The sequence below is a fragment of the Eleutherodactylus coqui genome, chromosome 8, assembly GCF_035609145.1.
Source record: "Eleutherodactylus coqui strain aEleCoq1 chromosome 8, aEleCoq1.hap1, whole genome shotgun sequence".
In the NCBI taxonomy this organism is placed as follows: domain Eukaryota; kingdom Metazoa; phylum Chordata; class Amphibia; order Anura; family Eleutherodactylidae; genus Eleutherodactylus; species Eleutherodactylus coqui.
The window spans coordinates 98,294,342-98,316,314 of record NC_089844.1 but is presented as its reverse complement, the minus strand read 5'-3'; the positions used below and the strand labels follow the sequence as shown (position 1 = coordinate 98,316,314).

General features: G+C 40.7%; 1 protein-coding gene across 3 annotated transcripts in view; it reads left to right on the top strand.

Moving 5' to 3' along the window:
- The window catches only part of PLEKHM3 (pleckstrin homology domain containing M3), a 180,317-nt gene that overhangs the window by 114,441 nt on the left and 43,903 nt on the right, over nucleotides 1-21,973 (top strand). For 2 of the 3 annotated variants that reach the window (XM_066576110.1, XM_066576111.1), the window contains exon 6: nucleotides 2,590-2,653. In XM_066576110.1, the coding sequence (XP_066432207.1) occupies nucleotides 2,590-2,653 (64 nt within the window). Of the gene's footprint in view, nucleotides 1-2,589; nucleotides 2,654-16,893; nucleotides 17,111-21,973 lie in introns of those variants that run through there. The other variant, XM_066576112.1, reaches the window with a different exon arrangement.

Below are 21,973 nucleotides of genomic sequence, written 5' to 3'. Positions count from 1 at the left end.
CAATTAACATCGTGATTTAAGGCCTATTTACACGGGCTGATGATCGCTCAAAGATCGCTCAAACGACAGTTTGAGTGACAGTTTTGAGCGATCATTTTGCATAAACTATTAAGTAGCTACTCAGCTACTTAATAGCAATGTAGTATGCAAAGAAGCCTTTAGCTAAATGCAGTTAATAGCCCGAGGGCTCTTATCTGCTTTCAGTTCCCTTGTTCTTCAACGGGAAACAATGCTATCAGCACTCCCTGCGGAGAACTGCTGATAAGGCTGAATAACGATTTTTAGGTTTGACTGGATTTAACGATCAGCTAGCAGTGCACAATGGGCGCGCATTTAGATGCAGTGATTATCGCTAAACGATAGTTTTTTTGCGATTTTTGAGCGATTATCACTCCGTGTAAATGGGCCTTTAGCAATGTTTTTAAGTGTTAGCCTGCGCTAGGTACAAGATATGGGCTTTCCATGCTATTTATGAATTTAAAGCCATATAGTCAAAAATATTCCTTCCATACACACTCCCACAATGCTCTATTGTCCGTTACTGACAAGTGTGCATGCACAACTGTACAAAAGGTATCGTCATTACAGACACATAAGGCGCTGAGCGGCCTGACCAGTAAAACAACGGAGCATACAAGTCATAACTGTTGGATACCAATGGAGAGCTAAGTGTGAGGGGGTGAACCACAGGTAAAGGAATACCTCTTCAGCCTGGTAAACCAACTTATAACATTATATTGTAAAATTACATGTTATCACCTTTATGAAGCATAGAACTTTCACTTTGAATTGTCAAAATACCCCTTTCAGGTATTGAATAGATATATCTATGATGATACATACAAGTAACAAAAAATAATAATAAAGGCTCGTTCACATCTGTGTTAGGGCTGTTTAGAGCTTTTTGTCTTTCTCTTCCATTTTTGGAGCAGAGAAATGGAATTAAAACTGAAATAAACATTTCCATTTTTTCAACATTGATTTCGATGGGTTTAAAAAAAAATGGTAAGCTTCTAGTTTGCCTCCGTTTTGTTAATTTCTTTTTTGTAACAGAACAAACGGTGCTGCCGACTGCGCTTTTTGCTTCATTAAAGAAAATAACGGAATGGGAGCAAACTGAAAGCTTTCCGCTTTTTTTTTGGGGGGGGGGGGTTACTCTTTTTTCAAACCCATTGAAATCAATGGGGGGAAAAAATCCAGAGACATTAATTTCAAGTTTACGTCCTCTTGGAACAGAGAGACAGAAATCCCTAATGCAGATGTGAATGAACCCTAACAGCCCTGTATTGTATCGAATGTGTAGTAAGAAATCACGTGGTGCTATGTTAACTAGAAACTACAGTTGGCCATGTAAAAAACAAGCTGTTATATGGCCACGTTGATGGAAAAATGAAAAAAGTTATGGCTTTTAAAAATGGTGATGAAAATCCGCCAAAAATCGTTGCGTCCTTAAGCCCAAAAGAGGCCATGTCCTTAAGGGGTTAAAGCTGTTACAACATTCACTACTGCTTTCCATACTTCTTTTGGAGACATGGTCATCTCAAGACTTGTGTAAATATGGATTGCCTTTTCTTGGCCTAATACAATCAAGGAATGCAAGGTGTCTGTTGGAGTGTTATTAAAGGAGATGTCCCGAGGCAGCAAGTGGGGTTATACACTTCTGTATGGCCATAATAATGCACTTTGTAATGTACATTGTGCATTAATTATGAGCCATACAGAAGTTATAAAAAGTTTTTTACTTACCTGCTCCGTTGCTAGCGTCCTCGTCTCCATGGTGCCGACTAATTTTTGGCCTCCGATGGCCAAATTAGCCGCGCTTGCGCAGTCCGGGTCTTCTGCTGTTCTCTATGGGGCTCCGTGTAGCTCCGTGTAGCTCCGCCCCGTCACGTGCCGATTCCAGCCAATCAGGAGGCTGGAATCGGCAGTGGACCGCACAGAAGAGCTGCGGTCCACGAAGATAGAGGATCCCGGCGGCCATCTTCAGCGGTAAGTATTGAAGTCACCGGACCGCCGGGATTCAGGTAAGCGCTGTGCGGGTGGTTTTTTTAACCCCTGCATCGGGGTTGTCTCGCGCCGAACGGGGGGGGGGTTTAAAAAAAAAAAAACCCGTTTCGGCGCGGGACATCTCCTTTAAGCACATTCGACTCAAGAATAGTGCAAGTTCTCTGCAGAAACGGATCACACTTCACTAACTCACAGTGCGATAGAAGAACCTAGGTTTGGCATATTCCAAGTGAAGGAGAATCTTACCTCCTCTGCAAATATTGATATTGTAAAGAATTATATGCTTCCAGCTTTCAGGATGACAATGTATAGTACCTGGGCTCAAAAATATGGTTTGAAATGTTTGAAATGGACTGATCTTCACAATGCCATTGGGAAGAAAGGTGAATAGTACTACAGCCTCAGTAATGCTTTTACAATCAAATCAATGCAAATCTTCTAAAGTCTAATCGGGCAACATAGCAAAGGCTGTTGTAGTAGGAAGAGGGGGGCAAAGTCTAATTTATGGGTCATGACTTTGGAATGCCATTTTTAACAAACTTGATTTTGACTTACTTCTATCTATATTGTTTTTCATTCCAGAATTTTCCCGCGTGAATATCTCTTTCAACAGATCCACCTATACTCCCTTGCAGACCTGCAACAGGTACTTTTTTTTTAGGAATTTGTTTTTGCAGAAAAGGTATATACTTGTATTTAATGTGAAATGTTATAATCGTCCATGTTCTCCATTTTGAATATTCAAATTGATAGACTAATAGTTGCTAAAACAAGTAAGTGAACCCTTTTGGAAATACCTGGTTTTCTGCTTTTACTAGTAAAATGTGGTCTGATTGTTGTCTACGTCACAAGTATAGAGAAACAAATTCTAAGAAATCTACTAACACACAAACAGTTGTACCATTAATGTCTTGAGCTGCGTCTCAATTGAGCAAATATCCACAGTGCCGGAAGATAAAGTAAATATACCCCTTTCTTAAAGGGGTTGTACTAAAATAGACTGTTAGTTATCCATAGGTGACATATCCAAGGTCTAATTGGTGGCGGTCTAACCACTGAGACTCCATCTATCCTGAGAAGGTGGGGGTCCTATGCCCCCAACACTACCTCTCATCATTGCAGGCTAGCTGGACCCACCTGCAGTGATGTAGAGGTTGAATGGAGCGGCAACAAGAGATGCTGAAGGAAAAAAAAACAAGCCTAACGGCAAAAGACCTACAGAAGACTCTACAAACTGCAAGAATGTCAACTATTAAACAATTACTGAACAAGCAAGAAAGGTTTATGGAAGAAAAACACATAGGAAGCTGTTGCTGTTCTAGTGCTTCTGGAGTGCTTCCTGCAATGCTTCTGAGAAAATGTTCTATGTAAAGATGAGGCCAAACTGAACTTTTTTAGCACAAAAGTGCAATGCCATGTTTGGAGGGGAAAAAAAACTGCTCAGCACCAACTAAACCTCATGTCAAATGTGAAGCATGGTAGAGGAAGCATCTTGGTTTGGGGCTGCTCTGCTGCCTCAGAGCCTGAATGCTTTGTGATCAATGAGGAATCAATGAATTGTAAGGGGTTTCAAAACATTTTTATACAAGAATGCAAGGGCAGCAGTCCATGATCTCAAGCTGTATTGACTGATACAACAGTACAATGGCCCAGACCAGGCAAGTAAATCAACTAAAGAAAGGTAAGATTTATGCTGCAGCATGGCCAAGTCAGAGTCCTCACCTTAACCTTATTGAGATGCTGCGGTATGACCTTAAGCTACATAAAATCCTGAATAATCGTTCAGTGTAAACAGCAGCCATTCAGTATTGAACAGCCGCTATGTTTAGTGAATGGAGAGGGGCGGGCGAGAGTGAGGAGTGAAATCTCCTGCAGCCTCCCAGCTGTAAAGCAACTATACTCGCTCCTGTGTAAAAGCACGTGAGCGAGTATGTCGGGGACAAGGCTTCGTTTGCCTGACAGTCGTCCTGTCTAAATAGGGTTTTACTTTTTCTCCCTGCACCATGGATGTTTACGCCATGTGCTAAATGAATGGTGCAACTGTTAGTGTGTTATTAGTTTAGTTAGACTGTGTTTGTCTATAATTGTGACTTGGATAGCAATCAGACCACATTTTATTAGTAATCAATGCAGACTCCATGGGCACGAGTATATCATTATCTCACCTGTGATGTGATTTAACTATGGATATCATTACACTATTACCCCATTTTTGATGTTACTGGACCAGAGGTGGATTTATCCAAGGGATGTGAGTTTTGGATTTGATTATGCAGGTGATATATCTGGCATTATGAGTGGAGGTTCCGTCACAGATGTAGCTGAAAATACCAGAAGATAAAGCACTATTTTTTTCTGTACAAAAGCTGGCCACCTGGGCGGAAAGCGGACGGACAGCATTATAGCCAATTGGGTCCGCCTAGCGCTGTTCGGTTCCGTCCTGCTTCCTGAGTGGGACAAGAAAGCAGAATCCCCAGCACAGATGTGAAAGCACCCTAACGGTGTCATAAATTTTAGGATCCTATAATTGGAATTGTACATTATGGATATCCTTGATAGATTGCATTGTTTGTAATGTTTCTAAGAGTGGAGTCTAGTGAATAATAATTTGTGCAAAGTGTATAGTTGTATCTGGATATCGGATTTTAACTATTTGCAACCCAAATCTTGCATACCTTAGTACTTTATACCTGATTTTTATATTACTGATATTTTGATTTTTTTTTTGCATCAGGAGTAGATGACATATATTTACCCCTTTTTTTAGTCCCTTATGTAGGGTTTACTAGAGTGTCCCAGAGTTTAGATCCTGTACAGGGTTGCCTTTCTCGGGCCGGGTTCTCCGTATCACTTAGGTTTCTATATTTACTGTGTATCAGGATCCAATAGTATTGTTTCCTTTCTTTTTTTAGAAATTCATAATAAAAGTTATCTTTTAACCTAAAAGAACCAGTGAGATATTCTGTGATAAAGCAAAATTTTCTGTGTTGCGAGATACATTTACCCTCCAATGGGTTGTATGATTTCAAAATATGTTTAACGCATTACCCCAGAATAAACCAGATTATCACTTGAAAGCTACAGCTGGTTGACTGCACTCTGAAAGTAAGTTAGAATGTCACAGAAGTCTATACACTCAATCATTTTGCGCTTGAGCACATGAAAATAAGCATAAAATTAAGAGCAAAATACGGCTACTTCTGTGTGTTCACTTTGCAATAAAGCAATCAAGATTTACTTGATGCACCAAACTTCTTTCACAAATGATGGCACAAAATGTAGAAGTCCATGGCAAGTGCCTGATGTGTGAGGTTTAAAAGTGTCTAAAACAATCTCAAAAGTTTTGCAATATGTTCAGAAAAAAAGGAGACAAAAAATCTGTGTGCTTTTTTTTGGTGCAGATTATTAGTGTATTAGTATGCCAGCCAGGAGGTGTTGTAAGGAAGCACATAGTGTGTAATATCAGAAGTATCATGCCACATGCGCCATCTTGATAAACTTGTATAATTTAGTTTGTGCCATCTTTGCTGACTCCCATTGCAGTGTGCACTATCTGCCACATTACATATAATAAATAGCATATCTTCCACTCGAAATAGAACTAAAATGGAAGATCTGCTCTTGCACTACATCTCTGCTAAGAGCATGTTGCAATTATCTTCTTTATAATAACCCATAATTGTAGACTGAAAAGGAAACTCAAGGGAAAAGTATCCTTCAGATGCGTTAATGAATATGGTCTTATGCTGAATTAGCTAGGCACTTGAATGAGTTTTAGTAGCCGCCTTGCAAAAGGCAGAGGTGACTGTCATGGCTCAGGGAGTATTAGGGGAAGTTTTGTTTGTTTTCTTATCTGAACAGTGTAGAAACCAATTTGTTTGCTGCATCACTTCCAAAAAGACCTGATTGGTTGTCATGAATCTCCCCAATTTCACCACACCAGAGAATTTCCTTAATGGGACACTAACTTTTCAGACAATTTTACACTCCTGTAATAACCTACGTGTGTTTTCATTAACCTTGTAATATAATTTTATTAAAAATGTTGTTGTTTTACCACTGCAAATCAAGTTTGAAGTGGTTGCCACTAGGGGTCTCTCTTCCAGCCTCTCTGTAATCCACTACCTGTTGCAAGGTACTGAACTTTTTAGTAACTGGGATGCTGGGATGTAAGGGAGGGGCTATTTTCACAGGGTCACTCCTTTCACATGCAGGCTCTACAGTCTGTCTATTCTCCGGTTACAGCACGTGTTTGTGCGTTTATGTGTGCACACATAACGTTGGATTTACTAACCATTTGGTCAGAATGTTTCTGAAAGCCTGAATTTTCCTGGGAAAGCTGTGGGGTGGGCATTCACATACTGCTGCCCTGCTGATTGGACCACAGACAGAGAAATACAGCATGGGAAGTAAAGTAAGGGAATTTCAAGACAGTGAACTACTGGCAGAATGCTAGGCTTGCTACACACCTCCTGCCTGAAAGTGGATTGCGAACAGCAGGGCAGTAGAAAAATGGGGAGGACCACCTGAAAATCAGAATTTAAAGGCATGAAGCAGGGTGTAAACCTGGTATATTGGGTGGAAAAAAAACAAAACAAAAAGACTTGTTGAAACTCAGGAACACTGTAATTAGAGTAACATTTTGTATTTGTCAAGAAAAGGCTGTATGTCGTCTTCTTTTCCCTGTCGGCTGTGCTCTTGTCAAGCTCATTTCATTGTGGAAATTGAAGTGAATTACTCAGTCTGCTCTAGTGGAGATTTGGATTAAGTTACCATGAGCTGCGGCCTACTGATAATTTTTCATATGTGCCTCACAGCGTGGCATGAGGTTTTCAAGCCTTTGCCAAGCCAAATAAATAGAAGCCACTCTCTGTTGGACAATAGTTTTGTTTATGTGTTGTTTCATATACTGTAATATGTAGTCCAGACACGTTAAGTGCGATGAGAGTGCATTTATCCTAGATACATTTTAAGTCCTTCAACTTTTAAAGAAGTTATTCAAGGATGTTTTACCAGAATCACCTGTATTTTAAGAAAATACATTATGTATTTTGCATTACCTCTTTGGCTTTTGATTTCTGTTTTACTTTACCCTTTTCGTGCGGCTATATTTTGCTCAGTATTTTGCATGTTTGCTAGGCTGCCTTCACAAGTGCTAAGGCCTCATGTCCACTTGAAAAATACAATCCGCGCAGAATCTGCCACGGATTTCTGCGGCGGATTTGCTTTAAATGGTGGGGTTTTTTTGCATGCAGATATCCGCACACATTGCTATCCACACACATTGCTATCAATGTGATAGCAATGTTGCCGATCCGCGCGGAATCTGCGGCAGAATGGAGTATGCCACGTTTTTTCTCCCGCGCGTGAAAAATGCAATTCTTTTAAAATGCCATCCGTGGGTGCAAAAATCAATTTAATGGACCCGTGGATGGCCAATGATTCCCTATGGGCAAAATCCGCTGCGGAATCCGCAATTCCATTTAGCTAGTGGACATGAGGCATAAAGGTTTTCATTTCACTCCTATGAGTCAAACAGTGAAAAAAACAGAAGCGCTGGGTCTCTTTTGTTCCTTCGCTTTGCATTTCGTTAATTGACAAAAATGAAATATCAACACACTACCGTACAGTATAAAGTATTACATTATACACTATATCTCATTGTGAAGTTGTGTACCAACACTGCTTATTTCACCCATTAGCAAAATCATTAAAGGGGTTGTCTCGCGGCAGCAAGTGGGTCTATACACTTCTGTATGGCCATATTAATGCACTTTGTAATATACATCGTGCATTAAATATGAGCCATACAGAAGTTATTCACTTACCTGCTCCGTTGCTAGCGTCCCCGTTGCCATGGTTCCGTCTAACTTCGGTGTCTTCTTGCTTTTTTAGACGGGCTTGCGCAGATGCATCTTCTCCCTTCGGCTGGTCTTGGAAGCATCGGCGTTTTGGCTCCGCCCCCTTTTTCCGCGTCATCGCGTAGCTCCGCCCCCGTCATGTGCCGATTCCAGCCAATCAGGAGGCTGGAACCGGCACACATCATGGGGCGGAGCTACGCGATGACGCGGAAAAAGGGGGCGGAGCCAAAACGCCGATGCTTCCAAGACCAGCCGAAGGGAGAAGATGCATCTGCGCAAGCGCGTCTAAAAAAGCAAGAAGACACCGAAGTTAGACGGAACCATGGCAACGGGGACGCTAGCAACGGAGCAGGTAAGTGAATAACTTCTGTATGGCTCATATTTAATGCACGATGTATATTACAAAGTGCATTATTATGGCCATACAGAAGTGTATAGACCCACTTGCTGCCGCGAGACAACCCCTTTAATGGTTCTAACTTCCACCTTCATAGCAAAAAACTAAGGCCCCCTGCACACGACAAAGCCGCATTCTGCAACGGCGTCCACGCGTACCTGGTACTTTCAGGTTTCATCGGTGCTGTGGATGGTTTTCATTTTTGCTGCGATTTCGATGGAAGCTGTCCATGTGGAATCTGCGGAGCATGCTAGGATTTTTCCTCTGCTTCCGGAAACTGCAATTGGTTTCCGCAAGTGTGCCGAAAGAATTTGCATGCTATGGTCAGTATTTACTGCAGATCCATGATGTGGACGCTTGCCGTGGATTCCACAGCACATATCTGTCCGTGGGTGGGAAAGCCTTAAAAAACTATTTAGGTCAGGTGTTCACAACAATGTAACGGCTAAGTAGCACTACGCACTGATCCTGGAAGTGCAGAAGTTTCTCAGCGCTGCGCCTCCTTGTGGCTGCAGAATGTTTGCCACTCCTCTTCCTTTTATACATTCATCGATCTTTAAAGGGGTTGTCTCGCGGCAGCAAGTGGGGGTTATACACTTCTGTATGGCCATATTAATGCACTTTATAATATACATCGTGCATTAATTATGAGCCATACAGAAGTTATTCACTTACCTGCTCCGTTGCTGGCGTCCCCGTCGCCATGGAAACGTCTAAATTCGCTGTCTTCTGGCGTTTTTAGATGTGCTTGCGCAGTCCGGTCTTCTGCCTGGTGAATGGGGCCGCTCGTGCCGGAGAGCTGGTCCCGCGTGTTCATCGTAGCTCCGCCCCGTCACGTGTGCCGATTCCAGCCAATCAGGAGGCTGGAATCGGCAATGGACCGCACAGAGCCCACGGTGCACCATGGGAGAAGACCCGCAGTGCATCGTGGGTGAAGATCCCAGCGGCCATCTTGGAGAAGGAAGAAAGAAGTCGTCACAGAGCGGGGATTCGGGTAAGTTATTTATATATATATATATATATATATATATATATATGTGTATATATATATATATATATATATATATATATATATATATATATATATATATATATATATATATATTTTTTTTTTTTTTTTTTTTTTTTTTTTAACCCATCCCTTGGGTTTGTCTCGCGCCGAAAAAAAAAAAACCCCGTTTCGGCGCGAGACAACCCCTTTAAACCTCCCTGGACTTGGAATGAACAATGCAGGAACTGCATTAAAGGTTGATCATAGGAAACAAAGGGGGAGGGTTTATGAGGTAGCAATGAGGGGGTTTTACAAGGTAATTACCATAATTTATTATGTATAAGAGACATTTTACTGAGAAAACAATTCTGCTAAAATGTTCTTGCATCTTATAGTCCACAGTAAAGGATCCTGACAGTGTCAGACCACCCTAACTGCTTCTCTAGTGATTCCTTGTGAGCACTCTGATCATTGAAAGAATTGTGCAGATCATAGTTCTCCTTCCCCCATGCTCCATGCTGATCTGACCAATCAGTGTGGGGCTGCAGGAGACGCTGAACACCTTGTGCACCTTGTAGCTATATATTCTCTTCCTGCTCAGGAGTGATCTCTCTGATCAGTGCAGGGCAGGAAAGAAAACCGAACATTATGTGCATATTGCATTCAGCATTCTGAGAGGAGTCGGGGATGGTAAGAATGCAGAAGAATGAATTTTTTTTTTTTAAACTTTTTTTTTTTTTTTACAGTCAGCACTAATTAATGTAATTATTTACTAACTCTACAATGCCCCTAAGACTGAACTAGTACTTATAAATAAATCTTCATTTTAATATCAGCTGACAACAATCATAAAAACATTAAAGCACATAAGATATAATTAAAGGGTGTGGAGACCTACGAGAAGCATAGTTGGTAATGAACAGTGTTTTATCTTACATAAGGTTGCATGGCAGATCACAATACTAGTCTACTACCAAATGTACTGTGCAACAAGTAATGCCCGTATAATAATGGTACATGACACCAAAGAGATAGTTATATACTGCAATCTCCTAAGCGAATACTGACCTAAACTGGACAAACCGTACAGTAGGTGAGCCATCGCCTATTTCCAGGACACCAGGGAATTTTTAATTAGCATGGCATTCTTTTCCTGTTTTCTGTTGCTAAACCTAGTTGCATCTCATAGTTATGTCCTTCTTATAGCTCAAAAAATAGGGTACATCAGTAGTGTTGGACAAGAAATGTGCAGCTTATAGCAATTCTGGAACGTGTCCTCCTCACTGATGCCCTGGACAAAGTTCTCAACACGCAGTAACAGGCTAGACACTCAGAGTTTAGATTTTCTTCTTCAGCTCAGACTGGCTGAAGTTCGTCTTTTGATTTTGTTGAAGCCGCGACTACATACTTAACTGACTGCTGTTAACCATCTCTTAGTAAATTCAGATGTCACTAAGTTTCCAAGCTACGATTTATTAGGAATTTTAATGGGATCCATCATTCCCTATTTGCATCTGTCGCACAATGGATGTGTCACAGCTTCGTTATGTTTGATGAAGATACTAGTGTGAACATATTCATAAAAAACATCTGTCAGTTTTGCTTTTCTTCAATCTAAAAGCTATATCTATATATGTAAAGACGAAAGCCCTCACTGACTCTCACTGACTCGCTGACTCACTCACAGACCCACTCACAGACTCACTCCCTGACTCACTCACTCACTGACTCACTCACTGACTCACTCACTGACTCACTCACTGACTCACTCACTGACTCGCCACTAATTCTCCAACTTCCCGATGTCGTAGAAACTTGAAATTTGGCACAAGCATAGATTATCTCCAAAATAGCAAAAGTAAAGGGGTCCCAACTCGATTATTCAATTCTAGCGCAAAAGAATTAGCGTCCAAATTTTACATACGTAATCTAATTCTCTCACTTCCCAATGTCATAGAAACTTGAAATTTGGCACAAGCATTGATTATGTCATAAATAGGAAAAGCTAATGGGTCCTAACTAGAGATGAGCGAACACGTTCGGCCCCGCCCCTTTTTCGCCCGAACACCGAACTTTGCGAACACTTCAGTGTTCGGGCGAAAAAGTTCGGGGGCCGCCGTGGCAGCGCGGGGGGGGGGGTGCGGCGGGGAGTGGGGGGGAGAGGGAGAGAGAGAGGGCTCCCCCCTGTTCCCCGCTACTGCCGCCCGCGCCGCCGCGCATCTCCCCGCCCCCCGGCGGCACCCGGACCTTTACGCGCGAACACTGCAGTGTTCGGCAAAGCCGGTGTCCGGGTGCGGATGTGTCCGTAACGGACACGTTCGCTCATCTTTAGTCCTAACTCAATTATTCAATTCTAAGCGCAAAAGAATTAGCGTCCAAATTTTACGTACGGAATCTAATTCTCTCACTTGAAATTTGGTACGAGCATTGATTATTATGTCATAAATAGGAAAAGCTAATGGGTCCCAACTCGATTATTCAGTTCTAAGCGCAAACAATTTAGCATCCAAATTTTACCTACGGAATCTAATGTTCTCACTTCCCGATGTCATAGAAACTTTAAATTTGGCACAGGCATTGATTATGTCATAAATAGGAAAAGTTAATGGGTCCCAACTCGATTATTCAATTCTAAGCGCAAAAGAATTAGCGTCCAAATTTTACGTACGTAATCTAATTCACTTGAAATTTGACACAAGTATTGATTATATCATAAATAGAAAAGTTAATTGGTCCCAACTCGATTATTCAATTCTAAGCGCAAAAGAATTAGCGTCCAAATTTTACGTACGGAATCTAATTCACTTGAAATTTGACACAAGTATTGATTATATCATAAATAGAAAAGTTAATTGGTCCCAACTCGATTATTCAATTCTAAGCGCAAAAGAATTAGCGTCCAAATTTTACGTACGGAATCTAATTCTCTCACTTCCCGGTGTCATAGAAACTTGAAATTTGGAACGAGCATTGATTATGTCATAAAAATGAAAAGCTAATGGGTCCCAACTCGATTATTTTAATTCTAAGTGCAAAAGAATTAGCATCTAAATTTTATGTACGGAATCTAATGCTCTCACTTCCCGATGTCATAGAAACTTGAATTTTGGCACAAGCATTGATTATGTCGTAAATAGGAAAATCTAATGGGTCCTAACTCAATTATTCAATTCTAAGCGCAAAAGAATTAGCGTCCAAATTTTACGTACGGAATCTAATTCTCACTTGAAATTTGGTACAAGCATTGATTATTATATCATAAATAGGAAAAGTTAATGGGTCCCAACTCGATTATTCAATTCTAAGCGCAAAAGAATTAGCGTCCAAATTTTTATGTGCGGAATCTAAATCTCTCACTTCCCGATGTCATAGAAACTTGAAATTTGGCACGAGCATTGATTATGTCATAAATAGGAAAAGTTAATGGGTCCCAACTCGATTATTCATTTCTAAGCGCAAAAGAATCAGCGTCCAAATTTTACGTACGTAATCTAATTCTCTCCCTTGATGTAATTTTATATAAAGGAAATGTCGCATGGTTACCTCCACGTGGTGTTTTCTGGGTAACGCAGAGAACTATGCAAAATGGTGAACATATTTTTTTCCTTGGTATCTCTAAAGTAACCACGACTTCATAAGATTTTCCGTGTGAACACCAGATAAACACCAGTACCAAATTAACTCGGGCGAAGCCGGGTATATCAGCTAGTACTATAATATGTGAGACTGCATAGTGAATGAAACAGTACTTTTATTTTCTCCCTCTGAAGTTACCATCAGGATAAATAGCCTTAGGAGGGCTTACCACGCTGTATGCTAGTTAATGGGTGACTGTCTGATGGGTGGTTCACCTTGTGCTGTGGTCTGGGCTCTGTCCCTCCCTTTTAAACTAAAAAGAACACCCCTTCTCTGCTTATTTGCATTCTGCAATGGTCGCTGGTAGATGTTTTGCATTCCATCTATAGCAGGCCTTCACTGAACTGGGGATGGCATATATGCATGACATCTGCCCAGACTGAGAGGAAATGACTGCATGCGCTTGCTCCTTCAGTGCTGCACAGGCACACAGTAGACGGAATTCAAGACCTCTTCCAGTGGCCATTGCAGGATGTTAGTCAGTGGAGAAAGGGGTGTTTTTTAGTTCAAGAAGGAGGGAGAGATCCCAAATCACAACATGAGGTGCGCCATACATCAGATAGTCCACCATTAATTAGCTTACAGCACTGAAAGCCCTTCTAAAACTTTTTTCCCTGTTTGGAACTTCAGAGGGAGAAAAAATGGTACCATTTCATTTAATATTATATTATAATATATAGTTTAGAAAAGATAGATGTCAACATCACTCGATAAAGTATACGCCGGAAATCACTACGGCTGGAGCAAAATTTAAGCATGCACGCCAAAAACTCTGGGCTGGATCCCCGTCCCAATAGATCAATAGTAGAAAGTAAGTGTCAGGCAGCACAGTAATAAATGACAACATTTCTTTATTAATCCTCCATAATCAGCACTAAAAAGGCGACGTTTCAGCCCCTAACCGGAGGCTTTTTCAGGCCTCAAAGTGCCAAGGGATTCGCATGGATTAGCATACAGCACTGAAAGCCCTTCTAAAACTTTTTTCCCTGTTGGGAACTTCAGAGGGAAAAAAAATGGTACCATTTCATTTAATATTATAATATATAGTTTATATTGACAGGAAGACCTGACAGACTTCATGTAAAGGGGTATTCGTATCCCAGTCAATCATGACTTAAAGGGGAATACCTGTCGGTACACCATGGCAGAGGTGTCTGGGATTGTGAAAACAGCCAAAATGCCTATTCTATATTGTTTCCATAACACACATTCACTTCAATGCCATGGCACACAGACATCTATTCCCATACCAGCCTTGATTGACTAAGATTTGAAATACCACTTTAAAGTAAATGCTGTTTTATAGATAAAAGATCTCTTGACTGTTAAAAACCTAAAGTGAATTTGGGGTTGGTTATCACAAACGTATCCTAAGTTGTCATTCCAAATGCAGGACGTTGGCATCCAGAATGTTAAATATTGTACCTTTCTTGTAGACCCAAACATGCAGATCATTTGCTGTACTTTGGTAAAACTCATGAAGCAGTTTGAACTGCTAGCATTGTGCGGTAGAAATCTTGGACAATAGAAGTGCAGATGTGGACACTTTGTGCAGCATAGTTGCCCTTTAACCAACAAAGCTGTTTATCAACAGGTGATGCTGTTTCGTTGCTCTTGTACTTCACTTGCTGATTAGACGTTCCCAGCGGGACTCGAGTTTCCCAGCGAGATAGCTTGGCCCTGCAAAAATGGGACAGCAGCACTGTGCTCACACACGCTGCATCAGAGACTTGACCTAAGTTCAGAGAGGAGGCCAAGCCAAAGATGCTTTGGCAGTCTGCTCTACCAGCCCCCAAGTGTACCTCCCATTCCTTATTCCCTATTGTTCGCAGCCCTTAGCAGGCATGATAACTAATTAGACGCTTTCAGATTTAACAAGCGGATAGACAAAGCGTGACAGCTTCTATATACTGCCCCGCCAGTGATGATTGTATTACACTCACCAAGCCATCTCTGGCTTCACAATTCTCTTTGCGTAATGGGCTGTAATGCGGCATTGAAACTAGCATTAAAACCGCACTAAATCGTCGTTAGCTGCTTGATTCTTGGCAACGTTGCCAACGTAATTACATGGACATCAAGTGATAAAATTTAATATATATTAAAAACTTCTCTTCTTAGTTTTAAGGTCAACAGTTTTTGCCCAAACTCCAAAAAAACGTTATATGTATTTGCTTACTACTTACTTTGCGGCCTACTACTGACTAGGTACCACTGTTGGCATGATAAATCTTCTCAATTGCAACTTGGGCCTCTAAGAAAACTGCTGTCTTCAACTTATTAAGTATATTTGAAATTTTAGCACATAACAGAATGAAATGGAGTAAGATACAGAAATCACTAAATGATAAACCTTCTATTATATACCATTGAGATTAGGCGAAGTATAACTCTTGACCGAAATGTATTCGCTCTACACCAGAAGATAACGACAAGCAAAATTCAACTATGCTAATGCAAGCTAAATGGTTATGTCGTATTTTTGCGGTACCAGCAATCCATCTTTCATAATTAGTATTACGTTGCTGCATTGAATCTACTGTAAAATAATAAAACCCATCAATTGTCATATTTGCATATTTGACAAAACAAGTCTTGCAATAAAGGTCCAACAGAGCTTCTGGAAGATGCAAATCACTTTCTATAGTGAGGACAATTGACCCAAAGAATGAAATGGAGCTGCACTCACCTGGTGTCCAAGGGAGCAGCTCATCCTGGCAAAGTGCAGAGCAGAGCATGTATTACTGCAGAGTACGGTGTGCAGTAATACATTAATACCGTACATGTAAAAGTGTTAGTACAGAACAATTCAGAGTATGCACTTCGGTAATACCGGTGTTTTAACAGTGAACAGCAAAATGCACGTACCACAGATCGACTGTATGTGAACCGGAATTGGTTTCAAGTTACAGTGGTCGTTGAAAGGCCATTCTATGTTGAAAATATTGCATCTTGAGGCCATTGTAACTTGAGGGATCTTTGTTATGTGTGTGTTCAAAACAACGACTAAAGGCTCATTTACACGCAAAGACAATCTTTCAAACGATTGAAAGATTGACAGTTTGAGCAATCATTTTGCACAAAGTACTAATGGGCACTTTATCAGCCTATTTGTGGACAAATGAGCTTCCAGGAGCTGCTTGCTGAACTCAGCAGGTGGTCTAAGCTCTGCAATCAGCTCCTTTGTTCTTGCAAGGGCTGTCATGGGATGATGGCATGAATACAATGTAATCAGCTGCTCCGGTGGGGAAGTCAGTGTTTGGTCTGTGTTATCTACTCTCCAGCTGAACTATGGATTTTAAACTCACCTTAAAATCATCGTTCAGCCCAAGAGTAAATTATGAGAGCATTCACACGCAACAATTTTCGCTCATATGCCATCGTTTTAATGAATTTTGAGCAATAATCGTTACGTGTAAATGGGCCTTAAGAGAAGCCATTTAAATATTGCTATTCAGTTCAAATGTGTGCGTAAGCTCAGACTTATACGTGGTCAATTATTATCGTTAAATCGAGCAAATATGAACAATAATTGTGCCTCGTGAAAGCGCCCAGCAATCCGACAATGAAGGAGAATTTGCTCATTTGCACGTCTTTTATGCTAATATAAAATTTATTGTTGCTTGGCGGAAAATCGAACGGTATAAACAGAATTTGTTAAATCGTTCACGGATGAGAGTGGGAAGTGAAGGGGAGAAGAGAGATGGATTTTCAGATCTGGATGGCCCATGTAGAGTTTGCTGATTGGTTTTTGGAAACACGTCACTAGAGCGGTTGGAAAGCTGTTGAACAAATACTATTCCATTCACCTGGAAGAACACCTAAAGCAAGTTTGGAGGACTCGCTTCAAGGGCTCTGAAATAAATTGTTTCATTCACCTGAAAGGTAAGCACATTGTACTCATGTTGATGCCACCTTTTTATTTTGCATTTCTTGTTGAAGTGTAGTAATCGCTAAGTAACAAAAATAATTTAAACGTAAATCGTTTTTATGTTTTATAGGTAACTATGGATGGTGACGGCAGAGAGTTTGAGGGTTCATTGAAAGTTACAGCTTATGGTAAGTGAAGAGTATGGACTACTGTAACGGGAACAAGAAAGCCAAGGCATATGATCAGCTGGTGGAGGTTTGCAAGAAATACTATCCAGGAGAAGATATAAAATCAATGCAAAAAGACAAAATCCAAAAGATCCATTCAGTTTATAAAAAAGAATATGAACAAAGTCAAGATGCCAGAAAGATCTGGGTCAGGAGTGGATGAGGTGTACACACCACGGTTGTGGTATTATGATCTGCTCACCTTCACAAAAGATCAGGGAGTCGGTCCGCTATCACAGTCTCTAATGTCCCAAGAGGAATCCCAACTGGATGTCTTGCAGGATTGTAGTGACCCAACAAAAGACAGTTAGGTATCAGTTTCCAATATAAGGAAGTCATTCCTACTGCTAGCAGTATGGTATAAACATGAATGTTCTTTTATTTCTCTATCGGGTCCTATTATCACAGTGGTCTATTATTTCATTGCTATACTTCAGGGGCCTATCATGTGTTAATGGCTTGTGTTATTTCATTTGACTGGTAAAGAAACAGAGTAGCATAGCCAGAGTTCTGTTGATGTCTTCACTACCCTATTTTCATAGACTCTCATATGTATGGATGCATCCTTCATTATGTAAAATTGTGTACTATTAAACTTTGGTATTAATCGTCTTCGTTCGCTCTTTTTGTGTATGCCACATGGGACAAAGTGGAAAGAAGTGATCAGAACACAGCAGCCAACTCTTCTTCGATTGCAAAAAGCAACCCTCATACATCAGCAGTTCATCCGCATATCTCAGTAGTGCAATTAAGCAAAAGAAGCTGAAAAGTCTGCCAACAGAACCAGTAAATTGTTACAGCAGGCCAAACAACTACTTTCTAATGAGCAGGATGAGTATGAGGGAATAGGGATCAATGTCGCAGGTAATAATGCGCCATATGGCTGAACAGCAATGCATATACTGCAAAAAGTACTTACTGACTTGTTAACAAAGTGATTGCTTGAAGAGTTGGATGAGGACCGTAGAAGAGAAAGATCGCTTTCTCCTCAAACGCCTTTCAATCATGAACACATGTTCCAGTTTGATATGTTCCATTCCACCCCACTGCTAACCATTAATTTTTCAGGACTTCAATATTGATGAGCTATCCACTACTTGGGACCCACACCGATCAACTGCCACAACACAATTAACATGGCCAATGAAAGAAGAAGAGCATCACCACTTGGTGGACGAAAGAAGGAGATGTTTCTTCAACGCATGGACAAAAAAGACTGATATGAGGCACAATCACTATGAGAGCTCGGATTATTGTAAGGATAGGATACTTTAGCACGTAATGTGAACTTTACCTTGAAAATGTAGCATATTAAGAGCTAGAGACCAAGTGCAAAAGAAGTGGTCAGACTTGAAGTTGAAAGAGCAAGAAAAGCTGCACAAGATTGTCAAAATTTGAGAATAAAAAGTCTGTACAATCCTAATGGATAATCTGGGAATATTGAGAAAGTTGTAGCATATTGTGTTGGTATTGTGCTGTAAAATTTAATTGATGACAATGGTGATGATGAAGAAGAGGACATGATTTAGACTGCTTCAAGATACTATAGTGGTAAGTATATTTCCTTTCTTTGTAGTAAGAAAGGGAAACTATTATGTCCAAAGCTACTTGGGTGCCACCATTGGTCTTAGAAGAGATGTTTTAGCATTGCATAGAACACAAGACCCACCAATATTTCCCTGAACTCCAAGCATGCTGCAGCTACGGAAGGAGGCACGATGCATCATCATATCCATTGAGATTTCTCCCTTTTAAATCTGTTTTCGTGTTTGATATGTGGGAAAATGTTAAATGACTTGTATGTGAAAGCCCTTCTAATTGTCACTTGTCTATGTAGGAAACAAAGATGAATTGGAACCAGGTGAGGATTCCTCAAATCCTGACTCCTCTATAAATTTTCAAGTTTGAAAAATTTTAAAGAAATGTTTTTGAAAATTTTTGAATTGCAATGGAGAATATGTAACTTGTAATGTTCCTTTGCCTCCTTGTCACAAGAGGTAGGAATGGGCATGGAGTTTTAAAAAAATGATGTGACCTGCATGGTATGCAACACCTAAAAGTTAAGAGTACAGTAACTGTTAAACATTATTTTTATATACTGTGTTTAACGCTTTATCTAAAATATCATTTACCAGTATCCTGAAACTTATGCATAATTGCTCTTCCAAACTATGGGGGAAAATTGAACAGAATGCCACACCGTATCAAGCCCAGAGTATTTTTTGACTACCTTGCCGGTCAGCCTGGCAGGTGCCTAGCTTATCACCATTCAAGAGCGAACTGATAGAGACATGGGACAGGCTCGCATCGTGCCTAAACCTGGTATCCCGACCTGTTCCACTCATGTCCCTGTTGGGTAACCCTAAACTGATGGTGTTTGGCGGCTCCGTACTGCTCTCCAAACTGGAAACATCCTTCCCCCAAGTGTGCGATGTGGTCTCGGGGGGTGATTTGTGATGTTCTGATGTGCAATGAGGGTCCGCTGGCCGGAGCAAGGTTTCAGTACCTGCAGTTACGTACATATTTACAATATCTTAGCCCTTGGTCACAACTCGTGGCCCCTCCATCCTGGCTTGAGAAACTTTGTATGTCATCCACATCACCGACAAAAGAGATCTCTGAAGTATACCAAAGCTTGCTGACAGAGGAGACACGGAGAGACTCATTGGTATTTAAGCGCGGTTGGGAAAAAGAACTAGGCATAACTTTTACAGAAGAACAATTGCCCAAAATTCTCACTCTGACACACAAAGACCCTATCTCTAGCCAAGGCCAGGAACTCAACTATAACCTGTTAACTCAATAGTATAAAACCCCAATAAGACTAGCCAAAATGTTCCCTCAGACTTCAAACTCCTGCTGTAGGTGAAGCTCAGGTACAGGCTCCTTGATACATATTTGATGGCCCCTGTGGCATGACATATATAACCTATTCAACGCAGTTTACCATTCATCCTCAACCTTTTCCCCCAGTGATAGTGCTGTTTTCGTTGCTTCCAGGCTCTTTGGCACAGACTAAAAAGAGCCCACCAGAATTTTTTTTCCTAGACATGCACCAGCTTATTTCCAAATTATGGAAATCAACATCACTTCACACATGCCTACAATGGATAGAGACATTAGATGAAATAATACACATGGAAGAGATTGGAGCGAATGATGACAACAAACATGCCAGCTTAAAATACTTGGGCAGCTTGGCTAACGTTTCGTGACTCTCCGCGCCTAAATGTTTGGTTTTTATCGGGTGTTGCGACCCCGTAATCCCAATTTACTACATTCTTCATTTTCCACTCGCCAAATATTACTAGAAGAGGCTACAGGTTGTTGGGCACTCTACCACCCCACCACCACCCTCACCCTTCTAACACCACCTCCCTCTTTCCACCTCTAGTTTTCTCAAACTTTGCTATGCTATTAAGCTAAGGTCTGGGTGCACCTGACGTGAGCGTAGACCTATTTTTTCTCTTATTATTGTTAATTTTTAATTAAATAGAAGAACTATATAGTTTGAGTCTAATAAGGAATTATATCATATAACTATTGATGCATATCTTGAATGTAAACTCATTCCTGTATGCACCGTGTAGTTATTCAATAAAAGACTTTTGAAGCATAAAATATAATTTACTTGAAAAAGATATTTACACCCTGCATGAACAGTTTGCATTTGCTGCTGCTACAAAAAAATTTTTTTTGCATGTTTGGTAACTTTGCACACAGTTATTTTATGCGTTTTTTTTAAGTTTTACAGTGATCAAACTGTTCAGCATTATGGGTTATGTCTTTCTTTTTCCTTTGCTTAGTGATATTAATCTTTGAAATGTCAGTAAAGTATGCCTCCATGTGTGCATACTGATCAGCAAATTCACAGTTCCATGAATTCTTGAAGAATTTTTGAAACCGGTCTGCCAAAATTTTTGATTGAAAGATTAACCACCCGCTGTTGAATTGCCACTTTAAATGAAGTTATGTATGCCTACCAGTAAAGCAAATTCACGAGAGAGGGAGGGAGAGGGGGAGAGGGATGGATGGAAGGAGGGGGGAGAGGGAGAGGAGGAGAGAGAGAGGGAGAGAGAGAAAAAGAAAGAGAGGAAAAAAAGGTCGGCACCCGGCGGGTCCCATACAAAAATGCTTGAGTCTCCCATTGAAGTCAATGGGGTTCGTTACTTGAATAGAGCTCTCGAATTTTACGAAAAGCTCGATCCAAATAACAAGGACCCGAGCATTTGGGTACTCGCTCATCTCTACATGTGATCAATATTTATCATCCTAAGAGAAATGTAAGAGCAGATTACATGGACCATGTGGTCTCTTTCTGCTATCAATCTTCTAAGAATAAACAAAATAATTCTTGTTATTTGTATTGCGCTAACTTATTCCAGAGCGCTTTCAGGTAATTTATTTATTACCCCCCAGAAAGATGGATACTCATTTGACCGACCTCTGAAGGATGAAAGGCTGAGTCAACCTTGGGCCGGCTACTTCATCCATGCAGGGCTTTAACCCGCAACATTCAGGTCGTGAGCGAGAGCTTAGGACTGCATTTCTGCTGCCTTAGCACTCTGCACCATAGAGGGCTTGACTGCCATTAAAGAGAACCTATTGCATTGGAAAAGCAGTCTGATGTGCCACCATCATGTTATAAAGCAGGTTGATATAGTGTTATGGGAAAAGATTCAATATAACCTATATCTAACCCAGTATCCAAACACGTGTACATTTGGCCTTTTTAGATGCTCTAGTGTTGAGTATTTCCAGTGTTTCTATATACACACTTTCTGAAAATATAAGACCTAGTGGGGAACCCTCACCAAACTTATATTAATGATTGTACTGGATTGGGAACCTGCAATGCAAAAGTGAAGATCCACTCTGGAATAAAGGAGCGTACATGTAAATAGTTAATACTGATTCCCAGTAGTCTTAACACATCGAAACACTGTGAAACATAAGATCCCTCTACTTGTGGGTCCGAGAGAA